Source organism: Callospermophilus lateralis, chromosome 2 (assembly GCF_048772815.1).
Source record: "Callospermophilus lateralis isolate mCalLat2 chromosome 2, mCalLat2.hap1, whole genome shotgun sequence".
Classification (NCBI taxonomy): Eukaryota; Metazoa; Chordata; class Mammalia; order Rodentia; family Sciuridae; genus Callospermophilus; species Callospermophilus lateralis.
The window spans coordinates 108,743,662-108,763,112 of NC_135306.1; the positions used below are offsets into that span (position 1 = coordinate 108,743,662).

Sequence of the window (19,451 nt, forward strand, 5' to 3'; positions counted from 1 at the left end):
ACACCCCAGCTTTTTTTGAGACATGTTCTCAATAAGTTGCCCAGGCTAACCTCAAACTTGTGATCCTCCTGTCTCAGCCTCCAGAGCCGATGAGATTATAGGTATGTGCCACTGCATCCTGCTACATTATTCTGAATAGCCCCAAAATGTTAACAAACCCAATGTTCATAATCCAAATGTGTATGACCGTACATTGAAAAATCATTTAACTATAAAAAAAATGAAGTAATGACTTACAATATAAATATGTATGAACTATGAAAGCATACTAAAAGAACCAAGACACAAAAGGTCATGTTGTACAATTCTATTTCTATGAAATGTCTAGAACAGGTAAATCCACTGAGAGAGAAAGCAGATATTAATGACTGGGCTAGAGGGGAGGTGGAAAAGGGAGTAAGGAGTGACTGCTAATGAGTATGGGTTTCTTTTGGGGGTGATTAAAATAATCTGGAATTGAAGAGTGGTAACGACTGCATAACCGAATAAACTAAAAACCACAAGTTTGTATAACTTTACTGGATTGTATACTTTTTAATTTTATTTTTCAGTTGTAGATGGACACAATACCTTTATTTTATTTATTTTTATGTGGTGCTGAGTATCGAACCCAGGGCCTAAAATGTGCAAGGTGAGCGATCTACCCCTGAGCCACAACTCCAGCACCCTGAATCGTATACTTTGAGAGTGAGTTTTACACTACATGAATTATATCCATACAAAAAATAAAAAAACTTCTAAGCCAAAACATAGATCAAAAATATCAGACACTAAAGCTCATAAATTTTCCCTTATCAGGAGAGAGAGAAAAAAGAAAAAAAAAGCCAGGCTTAGTGGGGCACTCCTGTAATTCTGACTTAGGAGGCTGAAGCAGGACAAGTTCAAGGCCAGCCTCAGCAACTTAGCAAGATCCTGTTTCTAAATAAAAATTAAAGGAATGGGCACAGTGGTGCATGCCTGTAATCCCAGCAACTAGGCGGGCTGGGGCAGGAGAATTGCAAGAAGGAGGACAGTCTGGGCAACTCAGAGAGACCGTGTCTCCAAATTAAAAAAATAAATAAAAAGGGATGGTGGGGCAGGAGGAATGGAAGAACTTTAGATAGGGCAAAGGGGAAGGAGGGTAATGAGGTGGGGTAAGGGGGTAGAAATGACGGTGGAATGAGTTAGACATCACGCTAAGTACATGTATGAAAACATGACTGATGTGAAAATATTTTGTGTACAGTGACTTAAAAAATTATGCTCTACGTGTATAATATGAAATGAATTACATTCTCCCGTCATGTATAAAAAATTATTCCTATCTTCATCCCAGTGCCGGTGAAGACAAAGATGAAACCAAACTACAGCTTCTTCGATAGCTATCACAGTAAACTGTATAAACTGATGCATCAATGAATAATAACTCAACAAGTAATGCTCAATCAAGGAGTTGATTTACTTTGGGAGGAAATGGACATAGATAGATTCCTCCACTTTGAACTGCCTGCAAAACTTGCCTGGACTATGTATCAGTTGTATACATTGTGAACTATCTGTTGGTACAGCGAATTGTGGTAGTGCTGGCATATCTTTGCTGATGGTGTCACCGGTGATACAATTTTTCCAAAGGAGCCGTCAATTGGCTTGGTGTCGTGGCATTTCTGTATCCTCCTCCCTTCTGCTAGTGATGGTCTAAAATTTGGGGGCCAAAAGAGGTGAGGCAAAGAACCTCACCCCCCCCGACTGGCACCAAGGCCAAATTTGGGGGCCAACAGAGGTGAGACAAAGAACCTCACCCCCCCACTGGTGCAAAGGCCAAATTTGGGGGCCAACAGAGGTGAGGCAAAGAACCTCACCCCCACACACACTGGTGCAAAGGCCTATCCACAAGTATGGCTGTATGCTGGACCGGTAGTCAGTGACGGGTATGATCCAATTGCAGTGGTACCAACCTAAGACAGGAGGCTGACGCCTAGAGGTCAGCTCATCCGATGACAGGTAAGGACCATATGTTGTACTGGACAACCTAACAGGCACGGTCCCTAAGCCTCATTGCTTGTTGTTTAATTAAACAGAAGGAGGGAGATGCTGAGAGCCATAGCCAAGTAGGAATGACCATGGCATTTTTGGTTGAAAGGTGACACCAACAAGTCATTGAGATGATAATGATTATGTTAAGATGTGCATTCAATTGGAGATTAGACCCCTGCTGTCTGCCTTGGCCTGCTACTTTGGAGCTCCCGGAGAGTTCCCATTGGTTGGGGAAGTGCGGTAGGAGGGAATTCCGGAGGAGGGATTTCCTGTTAGTGTAGTGTGTCCCCGGGAGGAGCCGCTTGGCGTGGCGTTCAGCATTTTTCCCGGGAGCGTGTGTGGAGTGTGCTGGTGGAGTTCAGAAATAAAGTTTGTTCCTACTTCAGTGGCTCGTGATTTGTGCCCAGCCAGACTGCGGCAATAAATAATTTAATTTTTAAAAAGGGATGGGGATATATATATAGTTTAGTGTAGAACAAACCTGGGTTCAATCCCCCAAATCCCCTCCCCTCAACATACACACCAACTGTTTTATGACAATCTGTCACCTACAAGACAGAAAGTCTACAGGTCAAAGTCCAGTCCTTTATAACAACACTCCAACTATATTTCCACTTATCTAGCTACCATAGTTTTAGCCAAACCAGACTGCTCATGTTCCTTAAGCAGTCTGTATTTTCATACAACTATGTTAAAGGTCTTCTCTTGACTTCTCTACATAGAAAACTCATAAAACATCCTACAAAATGTAGTTCAAATAACACTTCTTTTTTGCTGCTAACTCTATGCCACCAAGCAAAACTGTTCTTGCAGCATCCTGTATGTATCTCTATTGAGTCATATTATCTTATATCATATTTGGATGATGTTACACTAAAATCATATTTTTTAAAAAATATTTATTTTTTAGTTGTAGTTGGACACAATATCTTTATTTTGTTTATTTATTTTTATGTGGTGCTGAGGATCTTGCACACGGCTAGGCAAGTGCTCTACCACTGAGCCACAACCCTAGCCCCTTAACATCATATTTATTTATTTATTTAAAAAGAGAGAGAGAGAATTTTAATATTTATTTTTTAGTTTTCGGTGGACACAACATCTTTGTATGTGGTGCTGAGGATTGAACCCGGGACGCACGCATGCCAGGCAAGCGCGCTACCGCTTGAGCCACATCCCCAGCCCTTAACATCATATTTAAATGCTTTTTAAAATTCTTTCGCTTCCTAGAATTAGCCACAATAAAGTCTATAGTAGTTGGTAAATTTTTAAAGTTTTGTTAGCTAATAAAGATTTACTTATCCTCTCACGCTCTTCCCCTCCCCACCACAACTCCATTATGAATCAGCCTCCTTATATCAGAGAAAACATTTGGCATTTGGTTTTTTGGGATTGACTAACTTCATTTAGCATTATATTCTCCAACTCCATCCATTTACCTGCAAATGCCATAATTTTATTCTCTTTTAATGCTGAATAGTACCCCCATTGTGTATATATGCCACATTTTCGTTATCCATTCACCTACTGAAGGGCACCTAGGTTGGTTCCACAGTTTATCTATTGTGAATCGTGCTGCTATAAACATTGATGTGGCTGTGTCCCTGTAGTATGAGATTATATTTTTAAAAACTCTTGCCAGGCTTGTTAGCACACATCTGTAATCCCAGCCGCTCATGAGACTGAGGCACAAGGATCGCCAATATGAAGCCATCCTGGGCAACTTAGTGGGATGCTGTTTTAAAATAAAATAAAAAGGGCTGAGGATAGCTCTTGCCTAGCATGTGCCAGGCCCTGGGTTCTATCCCTAACACAGGGGAAGGGAGGGTAAAGAAGCACTCTCAAATACTTCAGTACCCAGTGCTGTAAAAGAAATAAAAGAAATCTGCAGTATGAAATAACTAGTTAGCTTAAGAGTTCCATATAGTCAACATTTCTTTTTTACTTACTTTCTTCCTTTTTCTTTCTCCCCCTACCCCAACAAGCCCAGGGCCTTACAAAGGCTAGACAATGAGCTACATCCCCAGCCCTTTTACATTTAATAAGAATAAAGTTCATTTGCAGGTAAACCAGAAGTTATAAATTCCTACAGACTGAATTTAGTCACCAGAAATCATTTCAAGAAGAAAAGATTGATACCTGAACTAAACCTGAATAATTAGTTACAGTCAAGGTATATGAGTAATGATGTGGAAAAAATTTTAAGTGGGACAGAGTTGCCAAAATTGAAGCCATCAGAGACTAAGAAATAGTAATCTACAAAAATACCATTAGTACATTACTGCTAGAGTCATGCATAGTTACTTAATGCCTTCAAAAATTACTATTCCTTCCAATTAAGTGTCCCTCAAGAGTAAATTACTCACTAAAAAAATCCTAGTAGAATTTATATTTTGTTACTTGTTCTAAATAAGTTAAAATTTATTTCCAACTGGACAAAACCAAACACAATAACATCAACATAAAATTAACTTTCATGATCCCCCAGGTCTGCAAAGGTCTATGGTCTGCAACCATTTCCATAACTTTAGGAAAACAAGTCTACCAGACTTGAAGATGGTGCAATGTCCTCCAAAAGAACCTTTACATAAAGCACACCTTAAAAATCTACTGTCATGTTCCATTCCAGATAATATAAAATTCAAACAAACTCAACTACTTCTATGGTTATCCATTCAGGCAATCACAGACCTGAAATAATATTTGTGTAGTATTTCTCCATTACCTAGGCTGAGAATTCTCCTCATACATTCTTTCTTTCCCCTCCTTGAAGAGGCTTATGGTCTGCTTAGTTTTCTTCATCAAATTCTCCATGAACACCCTAAAATATTCATTTTCTCCAAGTGTCTCCATCTTCCCCTCATATCTTGACAAGATAGTACGGAGATGCTGGTAGGTATCTGGCAGCAGGTCTAAGATATAAGGTGGGCTATTCTTCAGCGCCAGCTTTGGGTTCTGACACAACCGCACCACCTGCAACAAATGTAAAAGAAAGGCTATTACTTGAAGGATCTTAAGGACAATTTCTTTTTTTAAGATAACGTTATGAAATATGTGCTCTGTAGTAGAAACATGAAAAACACACGAATATAAGAAATAATCCATAACCTATCAACCACAGGAAATCACTATATTTCTAGTGGAACCCTTAGAAGGATGAGTTCTTAAAATTCTCAGACACAAGGACCTGAGTTGATCCTCAGCAACAAGAGTTTTTTTAAAAAAGCAAAAAACTCTAAAAAGACTAATGGAGTAGACAATACACAGCAGTCTAAATGACTGGAAGTAAACAGGAGAAAAATGTCCCTACAAATGCCTAAAACATGATGATAAAACAAAACATGGCAAATTGCCTTTAAATACATGGCTGACCCCACAATAAAGAAAATTTCCAGGGGCAGGGGGAAAAAAAGGCTGTCCTGGGAGGTAAATTTCTGTAATCTTTGGGCTGGCAGTTTTATTTTTATTTATTTATTGTTATTATTATTTGGGGGGGGGGGGTACCAGGAATTGAGCCCAGAGGCACTTAACCACTAAGGCACATCCACGGCTCTTTTTATTTTGAGACTGGGTCTACTAAGCTGCTTAGGATCTTGCTAAGCTGCTGAGGCGGGCTTTGAACTTGCGATCCTCCTGCCTCAGCCTCCCAAGCCATGTGCCACAGCACCTGTTAGGGCTTGAGTTTTAATAAACACTAGGGGACAGGAGCAGAGAGGCCTTAGACCCAACAATGTATGAAGTTGAATTGAGACACTTGTTCCTTCCCAAAGAAGAGAAAGACACTCAGAATTTACCTGCTAATTCTTTTTCCCATCTTTTGCTTTAAACTTTTCTGAGTTCTCATGTTTTAAAAATCCAATGTAAAATCTGTTTCTAAACTGGTGGATTTAGTTCATTTTGTATCTGTGACAACGACTGATAATTTGTAATTTATTCCCATCTTCTTGCACGTGCTTCATTTAGGTGGATTTCTGTGTCAGACACTACTAGAACAGAAAAGTCCAGAAATATATCTACACGAGCACAGATATATTTATGACAAATATGTGTTATTCTCCCCCCCACCCTCCCCCCAAAAAGAGTAGAACAAGTGAGTATCCATATGGGAAAAAACAAAAACCAAACTCTCACCCTATACCATACATACATATATATGTACATACTTTGGAGACCTAAATGTGAAAGGCAACTCTAGAAAGGTTTAGCAAATAATAGAAGAAAATTATCTGCATCACTTCCTTATTAAACTTTTTAAATTAGGACAATAAAGAGCACTAATCATAAAGGAAAAATATTAATTATATTCTACTACTTTAAAGGGAAAAAATTTAAATCAAAAATAATTTAACTTTTTTATCAAGACATCACAAAGAGTAAAAACACAAGTTATGGAATCAGAAGACATGTGCAGAACATATCCAGAATATGTACCCAAACATACGTATGAAAAATACATATGGAACATCTAAAAATCTGTAAGACAGATAATCTAATACAAAAATGGACAAAAGATTTGAATAGGACCATCACAAAAGATGATATTCAAATAACCAATTAACATTCACATGAATAGTGTTTAACCTCGTTAATCAATCAGGAAAACGAATATTCTAAGATCACAGCTACATGAACACCAAATTGGCAACATCAACCACTGGCAAGGATATGGAGCAAAAGGAACATTCAAATACTGTCAGTGGAAATCTAAATTGATTCAAACAGCTTGAAAAACAGTTCAGCACTATACTGTCAGGTTAAAGATTTGTACACTCTTATGAACCTGCAGATACATGCATGGAAAGTCATAAAAAGATACCCAAGAACATACAAAAAGCATTGTCATGAAAACAGGAAACTGCCCAAACATCCATCAACAACACATACATAAACTTGTCATATATTCGTTAAAATTGCAGCTGCCTAACTATAACATGGATACTTCTCTTTCCAAGTTGATCTAAATAAACCAAGAAGAAAATACACATAATATTTGCATATGCATGAATGTATTACTGTTCAAAGATATCTATCTAGACTATATTATTTAGGTATAAATATAAAGGTGGTGAAATAATAATCGAAAGGAAAAATAAATTTTATTTGTGGATGACATAATTTATCATGAAGAAAATTAAATCAAAGAGAAAGAACAAAACATTAGAATGTTTGTGGATGACATAATTTATCATGAAGAAAATTAAATCAAAGAGAAAGAACAAAACATTAGATAAAAGAGTTTAGTTGAAGTTTGATTTTAGATAGACACACCAAAATCAACAGCATCCCTAAATATTATATAAATAATTTTAAATATAACTTTGTCATTTAAAATCTTTTTATTTATTTATTGGGGTTTTTTTTTTTTTTTTTTTTGGTACCTGTAGATGGACAGAATGCCTTTATTTTACTTGTTTATTTTTATGTGGTGCTGAGGATCGAATTCAGTGCCTCATGCATGCTAGGCAAGCACTCTACCTCTAAGCTACAGCCCCAGCTCTAAAATTTAAATAAAAATTTAAGGTTTCTAAGAATACATCTACCAAAAGATACAAAAGACTTTAAAGCTGGGCATGGTGACACACATCTCTAATTCCTACAATTCAGGAGGGTGAGGCAGGAGGATCACAAGTTTGAGGCCAACCTCAGCAATTTAGTGAGGCACTAAGCAATTTAGTGATCCTGTCTCAAAATTTAAAATTAAAAAGGGGTGGGGACTGAGTATGTGACTCAATGGTAAAGCGCCTTTGGGTTCAATCACCAGTACTAAAAAAAAAAAAAAAAAAAAGACTTTTATAAAGAAAAACTCAAATTTCACTGAGGAAGATAAAAGACAAATAAATCTATCTTTTTTATAGGTAAAATGATTCTATATTTTAAAAAATTGCAATTATCTCCCAAATTAGTGTATAAATTCAGTATATTACCTATCAAAATTTCAACATTTTCCATGAAACTTAAGGTGGAAAAAAAGAATGAAACTTAAGGTGATCCTAAAGCCCATCCCCAAAAAATCTGAAAAATCATAAGGTATTTACCCAAAGTGCTATCAAGACTTATTATAAATATCTTAAAATTAGCATGATGTTGGCCAAAGGCAAATGGTCAAAACGGAACAGAAAGACAAACTTGATAGAGACCCAGGCAGAAATGGAAATTCAGTATCATGTGACATTACAAATCAAGAATTCAAGAGACAAACTAATTACAGAAAATAAAATGAAATTGTGTGTTATATGCATTATATAAACAAATGTCAGATGAATCAAAAGATTTCAAAGAAAAAAACTTTAAAGCTTTCAGGAAAAAAACAGAATTAGTTGAATTTTACATCTAAATTTTTTGTTGTTGTTGTTGTTGTTTAGTTATAAATGGACTCAATACCTTTGTTTATTTATTTTTAGGTGGTGCTGAGGATTGAACCCAGTGCCTCACATGTGTGAGGCAAGTGCTCTACCACTGAGTCACAGCCCCAGCACAAGATTTTTAATAATACAAAAAGCACAAATCATGCCAGGTGCAGTGGTGTACACCTGTAATCACAGTTACTTGACAGGCTGAAGCAAGAGGACAACTACTTAAGAGGCCAGCGTAGGCAACTCAGAAAGACTGTGCCTCAAAATAAATTTTAAAAAGTGGTAGGACATAACTCAGTGGAAGAGCACCTGCCTCATATGCAATCCCCCCAAACTGGTTAACTTAACAAAACTAATCCTTCAAAGTCATGGTAACATGTAAGGATTAATAAATTAGTTCCTGTTTTTGCATTCTTTTTTTTAAAATAATGCAATTATAAAGTTATATACACCCTTTGCCAACTAAATATTTCTCTTCAACTCTAATAACATTTCTGCCTTAATGTCTATTTTATCTTACACAGCTAAACCAACTTTCTCACCTTGGTGTTTACATGATATATCTTCTTCCATTTCCTACTTTCAACTTCACTGTATTTTCACATTTAATGTGTGATTCTTTATACACAGAATATAGTTAGTTAATTAGATACTCTGGTTCTAATTAATTTGATCTATTTACATTTAATGTATTATAAAATTGCTATTTTTATGCTAAATATTGCCAATTTTACATAGCTCATCTAGAAAGTATTGAACCTCATATAAATAATAAAATAATTTACTATTTGTTCTCTATGTGCCTTGCCTGTTGTATCTCCTCTTTCTTGCCCTCTTGATTTAAACATTTTTTAAATTTTTATTTTTCCATTTTCTCCACCACTAGCTTATCAAATACATATCCTTTTACTATTCTTTCAGTGGTTACCTAAGTGATTACAACATACATCTCTCATTTACAAATTTCTCCATAAAATTAGCACTTTTACCACTTCCCAGACAATACAAGGGCTTGGAACACATTTATCACCATTTACTTTCTTTTCAAATACAGTGTTATTACTGTTACATACTTTAATTCTTTTAAAGTCCACGTCATTATTACTATTATTTTATACAACTAAAATTCACTCATATTTACCCACATAACAGTCCCTTCCCAACATTTTCATCCATTTGGAATCATCTTCCTCCACTCCTAACAACCTTTAGTATATTCTTTAAGGGTGGTTTTGCTGGTTACACATTCTCCTCAATTTTTGTTTCTCTGAACACATCTTTACTTTCTATTTTTAAGGGATGTTTTCACTGGTAAAGATTGGTGGTTATTCGCTGTCACCACTTTAATGCTATTATTTCTCTATGCCATGTTACTATTAAAAAGTCAGGCTGTCGGTCTTACTGGCTCTGTTGAAGGTAAAATGCCTTACTCTCTTATTGCCTTTAAGATTTCTTTGACCTGTTTTCTGCAATGTTACTATGATGTTCCCCAGGCGGATTTTCTTGATATTTTTCCTGCTTGATACCACTGATCAGCTTTAATTTGTGGTTTGATAATTTTCATCAGTTTGAGAAAATCTCATCAAATATTGTTTCTGCCCCATTCTTTTTCTCCTTTTCTTTTTTCTTCTTCTTCTCTTGTAAAACTTTAATTACATATACCCTATGTCTCTTTATGCTTTTCAGTATTCTCTACCCTTCTATCTCAGTATCAATATTTTTTCCTGACTTAACCTTCTACTTCAACAATTCTCTTCAACTATATCTATGCTGCAAAGTCTATCCATCCACTGACTCTTAATAATCAGTTATATTTTTTTCAGTTCTAGAATTCCTACTTCATTCTTTTTTATCAAGTCTGTCAAAATTAAAAATTTAGGCTTTAAATATATATATATATATATATATATATATATATATATTGTGTGTATATGTATACATATATATGTATACATATATACAATATAAGCAGATTCTATATAATCATATTTAAGAGTAATATATCACATAATATACAATTATATCTATATTTTGTTTCCTTATGTTCTGGTATGTGCATGCATGCACATGCATGGTACTGGCAACTGAACCCAGGGGGTACTCTACCACGAAGCAATATCCCCATTCCTTTTTGTTTCTATTGTCAATTTTTCTTCATGATAATCTGCTGGATCTTGTCTTTTTATATGCCTAGTTATTTTTTTATTGAAGGTTGGACATTATATACAAAAAATTAGAGACATTTTGAGGCTATGGTTGGTATTTTTCAGAAAGGATCTACTTTTGCTTCTAGTAAGCAGCTAGGCTAGGGACACTAGGAATCCCAGATCATCTAATCCAAATCAGAATTGAGAAAATTAAAGACTGGGTTTATTTACCTATACCAACTGGTGTACCTCTATTCCTTCCTTACTCTTAGGATTTAGGCCCTCTGGGACCAAACAAATCCTGGTGTTTCCCTGGGCCCTCCATCTTAGCAAATCCTAATTCCAATGTTCAGTCCTCCTTGACATGAATATTTTGAAAGTCTATTCAGTTTCTCAGCTGTCACTTCCAGCGGCAGCAATGACATCCAGGGGAAAAATAACCTCAAATAGGAGATTTACCTCTTATAGCTACACTCACCTTTTAGAACCTGATCTTGAAATTTCTCACTTTTTTTCTAGCTGTCAGGAGTATATTTGATTCAAAACGACCTAATGACCTAACCTAATATTGATGGAAGCAGACATCTGATATTTTCCTCATTTCACCTTAAAAAACAAATAGGGTGGCATATAACTCAGGGGTAGAGCACCTGCCTTACTAAGCATACACAAGGACCTGGGATCAATTCCCAGCACCACAAAAATAGAAATGTATGAAAATCTTGCAATGGCCCAGGGCAATGGCACATGCCTGTAATCCCAGCTACTCAGGAGGCTAAAGGAGGAAGATCACAAGTTCAAGACCAGCCTCAGCAACTTAGTGAGACCCTGTCTCAAAATAAAATGAAAAAGACTCAGACTGTAGCTCAAGAGGCAGAATTCCACTAGATTCAATTGTCAGAACTAAGGGGGAAAAAAAACCTTGCAAGGAAACACATTAATTAGTTCAATATACACTAATAATTATGTTCCCCCCCAAAAAATCATACATGTTTGAAATAATATGACCACTTCCCTGATCTGATCACTACATTTTATAAACATGTTGAAATGTTAACACTGTATCCAATAAATATATACATATTTTATAATATTAACAATTATTGTGCTAATTTAAAATAAAATGTATTCTAAAAAAAAAATTTTTTTAAGTTGTTTTTGAGCCAGGTGTAGTAACACACCCTATTTAGCTACGTAGGAGGCTGAGGCAGGAGGACTGCAAATTTGAGGTCAGGCTGGGCAACTTACAACATGAATCAAAATAAAATGTTTTTTAAAGGGTTTTAAGGATACAGCTCAGTGGTAAAACATCCCCAGGTTCAATCCCCAGTATTACAAAATAAAAATTTTAAAAAGCTGTTTTCTTGTGTGATCAAATACTCTTTACAAACTTTTAACATGTCTAAATGAGATCATGTGTGGTGGCAAAGGCTGTAACACCAGAAAATCCACATTCTGAGGCAGGAGAATCAAACATCTAAGACCTTCAGTAACTTAGCCAGACCCTGTCTCAAAATAAAAAATAAAAAAGGAGTGAGGCAACATAAATAAACAAATATGGCTGGAAGAACAACCATAATTAAAAAAAAAAAAAAAAAAGAGTGAGGCCATAGCTCAGTGAGAGTGTCCCTGGGTTCAATCCTCAGTACCAAGAAAAAAAAAAAGATGTCTGAATGATTTCACTCTATAGATATACCAAAACATATCTTTAACTATCCTTTCTAAATACTTTTGTTGTTTTAAAGTCTTCATTATTACAATTACTACTGTGATCAACACATTAAGGCATTTTACTCTTCTATACATCAGATTTTTCTTTAGAATAGATCCCTCAGAAGTGAACTATGTGTTCATAGAACACATAGAACAACTGCAAAATTTCCAGGTACTAACTAATCGTTAAGGACTCTTCAAATGTTAAGGCAATATGAAAATTTTAAAACTAGGTATATTATTCTCTCTAGACTATTTCTTCTTTTTTATCTTTTTATTGATTTTATTTTTTTAAATACATGACAGCAATGGAATGCATTACAATTCTTATTACACATATAGGGTAGAAGTTTTCATATCTCTGTATATAAAGTATGTTCTTGCCAATTCATGCCTTTATACATGTACTTTGTTTTTTTGCATTACAATTCTTAATACACATATATGCCACAATTTTTCATATCTCTGTTTGTATATAAAGTATGCTGACACTCAATTCAAGTCTTCATACATGTATTTTGTATAATGATGTCCATGACATTCCACCTAGACTATATCTAGAAATCTTGAAAAACTGTAAGCCCAGCAAATAAAAGGTTAAATCAACAAAAATATTCAATGCATGAATGTTTTAACTGTATTTTAGGAAGCTGCTCATCCTATGCAGTATTCAAGCCAAGAGGGACCAACTTAATTAAGAAAAAAGGCTCCATCACAGAAGAATTATATTCTAAATACTGCAGAGTAAAGAATAAAACTAACATTGGGGTTATCATGAACTGAAATTTATGTCCATGCACATGTGAATTTGTCGGAATGAACCCAAATACTATGTGTAACTATAAAGCTCTAATAAATAAATAAAACAAACAGATAGTTCCCAATTAAGAAGTGTTACATTCCAAAACCTCATTTGAAAGTCAAGTGATAATTTAGAAATAGTTAATAAAAATATTTATATAGTAGATCCCTAGTTTAGCTCATACAAGAGAAGAGTCTAACATTAAAACCAAGAAATAAGGACCTAGGATACCTATAACTATATAATATTTTATATGTCAATTTAAGAAAAGTATTGAAAGATTTGGATTGAATATTTTATTTTCAGAGAAAACTGAACATGTTTTATTCTGAAAAAGAACCAGTATAACTACAATGCACCAATTTAAAAAAAAAGTGTTAAAAATAAAATATGTGAGAATCAATCTAACAATGAAGATGAAATACTTCTACATGAAAACTACAGAGCACTAAAGAAAGAAACTGAAGAGCTGGGGCTGTGGCTCAGTGGTAGAGCACTCACCTGGCATGCATGAGGCATTGGGTTCAATCTTCAGCACCACATAAAAATAAATTAAAAAAAAAAAAAGTTTGCCTGTCAGCAAGCTGAAAGAAAGAAAGAAACAAACAAACAAACTGAAGAAGACTTTAGAAGGTGGAAAGATATTCCAAGTTCTTTGATAGGCAGAATTAATATTGTCAAAATGGCCATACTACCAAAAGCACTATACACATTTAATGCAATTCCTATTAAAACTCCAATGGTGTTCTTCATGGAAAAAGAAAAAAGAAGTCATGAAATTCATTTGGAAAAATAAAGAGACCCAGAAGCAATCCTTAGCAAGAAAAGTGAAGCAGGAGGGGCTGGGATTGTGGCTCAGTGGCAGAGTGCTTGCCTCACACGTATGAGGCGCTGGGTTCGTTACTCAGCACCACGTAAATAAATAAAGGTATTCTGTCCATCTACAACTAAAAAATATATTTTTTTTTTAAAAAAGTGAAGCAGGAGGCAAATACCGGACCTCAAATTATACTACAGAGCTATAGTAACAAAAACAGCATAGTATTGGCACCAAAACAGACATGAAAACCAATGGTACAGAATAGAAGACACAGAGATAAACCCATATAAATACAGTTATCTCATAATAGACAAGGGCACTATAAACATACATTGGAGAAAAAAAACTGAACAGGCACCTCATGGGAGAAGAAATACTATAGGTCAACAAATATATGAAAAAATGTTCAAAATCTCTAGCAATTAGAGAAATGCAAATTAAAACTACACTGAGATTTCATCTCACTCCAGTCAGAATGGCAATTATCAAGAACACAAGTAATAGTAAATGTCAGCAAGGATGTGGGAAAAAAGGTTCACTCATACAGTGCTGGTAGGATTTCAAAATGGTGCAACTTCTCTAGAAAGTAGTATAAAGATTCCTCAAAAAACCTGGAATGCAACCACCATTTGACCTAGTTATCTAAATCCTTAGTATATACCCAAAGGATTTAAAATCAGTATATTATATATATAGTGATGCAGCCACATCAATGTTTATAGCAGCTCAATTCACAACAGCTAAGTTATGGAACCAACTTAGGTACCCTTCAACAGATGAATGGAAAAGAAAATGTGGTATATATACACAATGGAATATTAGCCATAAACAAGAGTGAAATTATTGACATTTGCTGGTAAATGGATGGAACTGGAGACTACCAAGCTAAGTGAAATAAGCCAGTCCCCAAAACCCAAAGGCCTAATGTTCTCTCTGATAATGTTGAATGCTAACACACAATGCGGGGATAGAAGTTCATTGGATTAGACAAGGGAATGAAGGGAAGAAAAGGGAAGGGGGTGGGAATAGGAAAGACAGTAGAATGAATCAGACATAACTATATTCATATATGAATATACAACCAGTGTAACTCCACATCATGTACAATCAAAAAGTTACACTCCATGTATGTATAATATGTCAAAATACACTCTACTACCATGTATACCTAAAAAGAACAATTTTTAAAAAATATTTATTTTTTAGTTGTAGATGGACACGATACCTTTATTTTATCTATTTTTTTTATATGAGGCTGAGGATCAAACCCAGGACCTCAGACGTACTAGGTGAGCACTCTACTTTGAGCCATAACCCCAGCCCCAAGTACAATTTAAAAAAAAAAAAAAAAGTGGGGTGAGTGAGGTTTAGATAGAGACAACTGATAGATATAGAGACCAGTAAATTAAAGGATGTGGTTTTTCTCAACACACCCATTCAACCCATTCTGGTACAAGGTCCAGAATCTGAGAGGCATCAGACAATAAAAAGGAAATCAACAAGAAAAATATCCAATTCTCAGCTGAGAATTAAATTAAGGCAATGTAACAAAAGATATTGGATGACTATTTTAAAGTAGTAAATAGGGAAAACTCTCTAGTGACATTGAAGCTGAGATGAAATTCCAGGAAAGACACAACTACACACAATCAGAAGAGTAGCCCCAGCAGAGGAAACAACTACTCCAATAATCCTCAAGTGAGAAAAAGTTGAATATGTCTGAGCAATACAAAGGTCAGTAGCCAATAAGGTGGAGAGACCAACTAAGAGAGATTTGTGGGGGCTAGAATTGTGGCTCAGTGGTAAATCGATTGCCTGGCATGTGTGAGGCCATGGATTCAATCCCCAGCACCACATATAGACAGATAAATAAATAAAAGATCCACTGACAATTAAAAAATATTTTTTAAAAAAGAGAGAGATTTGTGGCTGGGCTCAGTGGCATACAACTGTAAGCCCAGCAACTCAAGAGGCTGAGATAGGAAAATCATAAGTTCAAGGCCAGAGTTTGCAAGACCCTCAGCAACCTAGCAAGTAGGTCAGTGGTAAATTGCCCTGGGTTCAACCCCCAATAAACACCTCCCCTGCAAAAAAAGAGATTTGTAGAACAGGCAGGGAATTGCCAGGAAGACATTATGATAAAGCCCTAAATTTAAGTTTCCAATTAAAATTTAAAAGGACTAAATAAAGTTTTAATATTTTGACAAGACTGCATCAAACAGCCAGTGTGGTGGTGCACACCTGTAATCCCAGCAACTCAGGAGCCTGAGACAGAAGAATTCTAAGTTTGAAGGATTCTAATTTTTAAAAAAATTAGAAAAGAATGGGGATGGGATTCAGTGGTTAAGTGCCCCTTGGTTCAATCCCTAGTACAAAACAAAACAAACAAACAAAAAAATACCTGCATCAAACAACCACATCAAAACATAGGTCATTAACCTTGAGTAAACTTCTTAACCTGAGCCTGTTCTTTTTTCTGAAAGATAATGCGTATCTCATAACAAAATGTTTATGAAAGGCCTAAAATTTGCCAATAAGGTTGACACCCATAAATTCCCCTCCCCATTTCCTTAGAACTTGACCAGATTTATCTGCAAGAGCTGGTAGAAAGACAAATAATACCCAGGAGCAGTGTGTACACTGGCTATTCCAGCTATTCAGGAGGATCACTTGAGCCTAGGAGTACCAGGCTATAGGGTGCTCTACAGATGCAGAAGGGACGTCCACACTAACTTTGGCAGCAATATGGTGATTTCTTGGGAGCGGGGACCACTGGCTGCCTAAGAAGTGGTGAACTGGCCCAGGCCAGAAGCAAAACAAAACTCCTGTGCTGATCAGAATAGCCACTACAACTCCAGCCCAGGTAATACGGCAATACCCATCTCTTTTGCACCTCTTTTGACATAGGGCACTTTGCCAGTGAACAATGTCTTCAAAATTAAGAAAAGTTTGTTTTCTGGATTTTTATGTATTCAGAAGTTTACTGATTTGTACATTTAAAAAAGAGAGAGAGAGAGAGAGATAAGGTAGAATGGTAGACTTCACATCAGCTTTTCTGTTAACTCCCTAAAGCTGATAACATTATTCCTATCATCCTGGATCACTGCTACAGCATATAGCCCTACACAGTCTCTAGCAAACAAGGAATAGGCAAAAGGAAGCAGGCAACACAAGAAAAGGTAATCAACAACCTGCAAAAGCTAGGGAATCCACCCCTTCAAAGATCCAAACGAAGTACAGCTCCTAATAAAAATATTTAAATTTAGCTAGATACACGCGTATAATCCCGCCTATAATCCCAGTGTCTTGGAAAGCTAAGGAGGAGGCTCTCAAGTTGGCAGTCCAGCCTGGGCAATTTTGTAAGACTTCGTCTAAAAATAAAAAAATAAAAAGGGCTAGGGATGTAGCTCAGTGACAAAACACCCTGAGTTTAATCTCCAATATTAAAAAAAAAAAAATTGTATTTATATCCAGAGATACACATACCAACCCATATTCCCCCTACTTAAAGGCTAACGTATTAACACCAGAACTGAGGTTAAAATACAGGCTAATAATATGCAGCTAACGCCATAATATGTAATTAAAATGTGTCTAGGGGCTGGGGTTGTGGCTCAGTGGTAGAACATTCGCCTAGCATGTGCGAGGCCCTGGGTTCAATCCACAGCACCACATATAAATAAATTAAATAAAGGTATTGTGTCCAACTAAAACTAAAAAATAAACATTTTTTTAAAAAATGTGTCTAACATGGGCTGGGGTTGTGGCTCAGCAGTAGAGTGCTCGCTAGCATGTGCAAGGTCCTGGGTTCGATCCTCAGCACCACATAAAAATAAATAAATAGGGGCTAGGAATATAGCTCAATTGGTAGAGTATCTGCCTCGCATACACAAGGCCCTAGGTTCAATGCCCAGCACCAATCAAATAATCAATAAGTAAATAAAGGCATTATGTCCAACTACAATTAAAAAATAAATATTTTTTAAAAATGTGTCTAACATCTCTGGGAAAGAAGTATACTATCCTTTACCCTTCAACAACACTGCCAAAATACTAAACTAAAATTGCTCTGGTGTTACACGTACAATGCGAGCCTACAATATGCAATCAATCAGTGTTTAATGACAATGAACTGAAAAATACCAGCCTTTACACCACAAAATGTCTCTAAAACACTTGATTCGAATGCATTTTGAAACTAAAGCAATATGCCTTCCACAAACTTGTACTTACTTAGAAAGTGACCTTGAAAAGATCATTTGAAGATAAAACATCCACTTACTCAAGATCTTTTTAAGATGAATCATTGCATGACCAGGGAAATCAGCACTCCACTAACAACACCAAGTCTTGAACTATGGAACACTAACACAGACCATAAAGAAGATATAAACTGGGTGTGATGGGCACACACCTGTAATCACAGCTACTCAGAAGGCTAAGGCAGAAGGATTTCAAATTCAAGGCCAGCTTGGACAACACTTTGTGAGACTTGTCTTAAAATAAAACTTTTTTTAAAAGGCTGGAGCTGGGCATGATGGTACACACCTGTAATCCCAATGACTCAGGAGGCTGACAAAGAAGGATTCCAAGTTCCAAGGGCAGCCTCAACAACTTAAAGGGCCCTAAGCAACTTAGTGAGACCTTGTCTCAAAATGTGAAGTGTCCCTGGGTTCAATCCACAGTATCCAGGGAGGGGGAAAAAAAAAAAAAGTGGAGGGCTGGAGTTACAACTCAGTGACACAGTGTTTACAAGGCCCTGGATTCAATCCAGCACCGGGGGAAAAAAAGGGAGGGGAAGAAGGAAAAGAGGCCTAGAATGTACTCTGGGGGGAAAAAAATAATAACATAAATATGTAACCTTTAAAATAAGGTTGCAAAAAAAGGACCTGGGTAATTCAAGTGAATAGTTAACAAACATCAAATGTCAAAATGACCTGCCTTAACAATTGGCAATTAACCTCCAAAGCATAAATGTGTACTCTGAGCTTAACAAACATCCACCAAAAAATTTCTAAAATATAATAAAATATTTTCTTGCTTAGTTTGGCCTCCATTTGGTCAACTTTATTTCACTTTCCAAGTCTCATAGTAGCAAAAATGGTTGCCTTTTGTTTACTTCTTCCTGTATATTTACAGCATCACTCAGAACAATATTAAAAAGAAACGTGCTTAGCTCTGGGAAACCAAGAGTATCCTTGTACAGCTGCCACATACTACATTCATAATAGCCTCTCACTGGCTTCATTCCTCCCTTTGCTTCTGCCAAGGCTAAATGGTCAAAAGAAAAAAACTGAAAGAGTGTTATGATCACAAAAAGCAAAAGACATAAGCAATAGTATCTATACTTAATTCTGTTTTGAATGCAGAATGTTTTTACGCAAATTATATAATTATACAGTACAACGTTATTGTATGCCAAAATACACAAAAAGTATAATGCAGCTTTACAAACATCACATACCTAAACTTGATGTTTTGACCTATCACATTTTTCATAGAAAAAAGTTCTATAGATACTAATTTCACTTTCTGTGCCCAGCTCCTTCATCAGCATTACAGTGGGTAGACTCTTTGATTATATTAGTATGCATGTGAAATGT

The 19,451-nt window shown here is 35.9% G+C and overlaps 1 protein-coding gene across 1 annotated transcript in view; it reads right to left on the reverse strand.

Moving 5' to 3' along the window:
- Window positions 1-19,451, reverse strand: part of Cbl (Cbl proto-oncogene) — a 94,103-nt gene that overhangs the window by 59,828 nt on the left and 14,824 nt on the right. Inside the window, exon 2 of the mRNA XM_076846273.1 lies at window positions 4,739-4,986. Within this exon, the coding sequence (XP_076702388.1) occupies window positions 4,739-4,986 (248 nt within the window). The remainder of the gene's footprint in view (window positions 1-4,738; window positions 4,987-19,451) is intronic.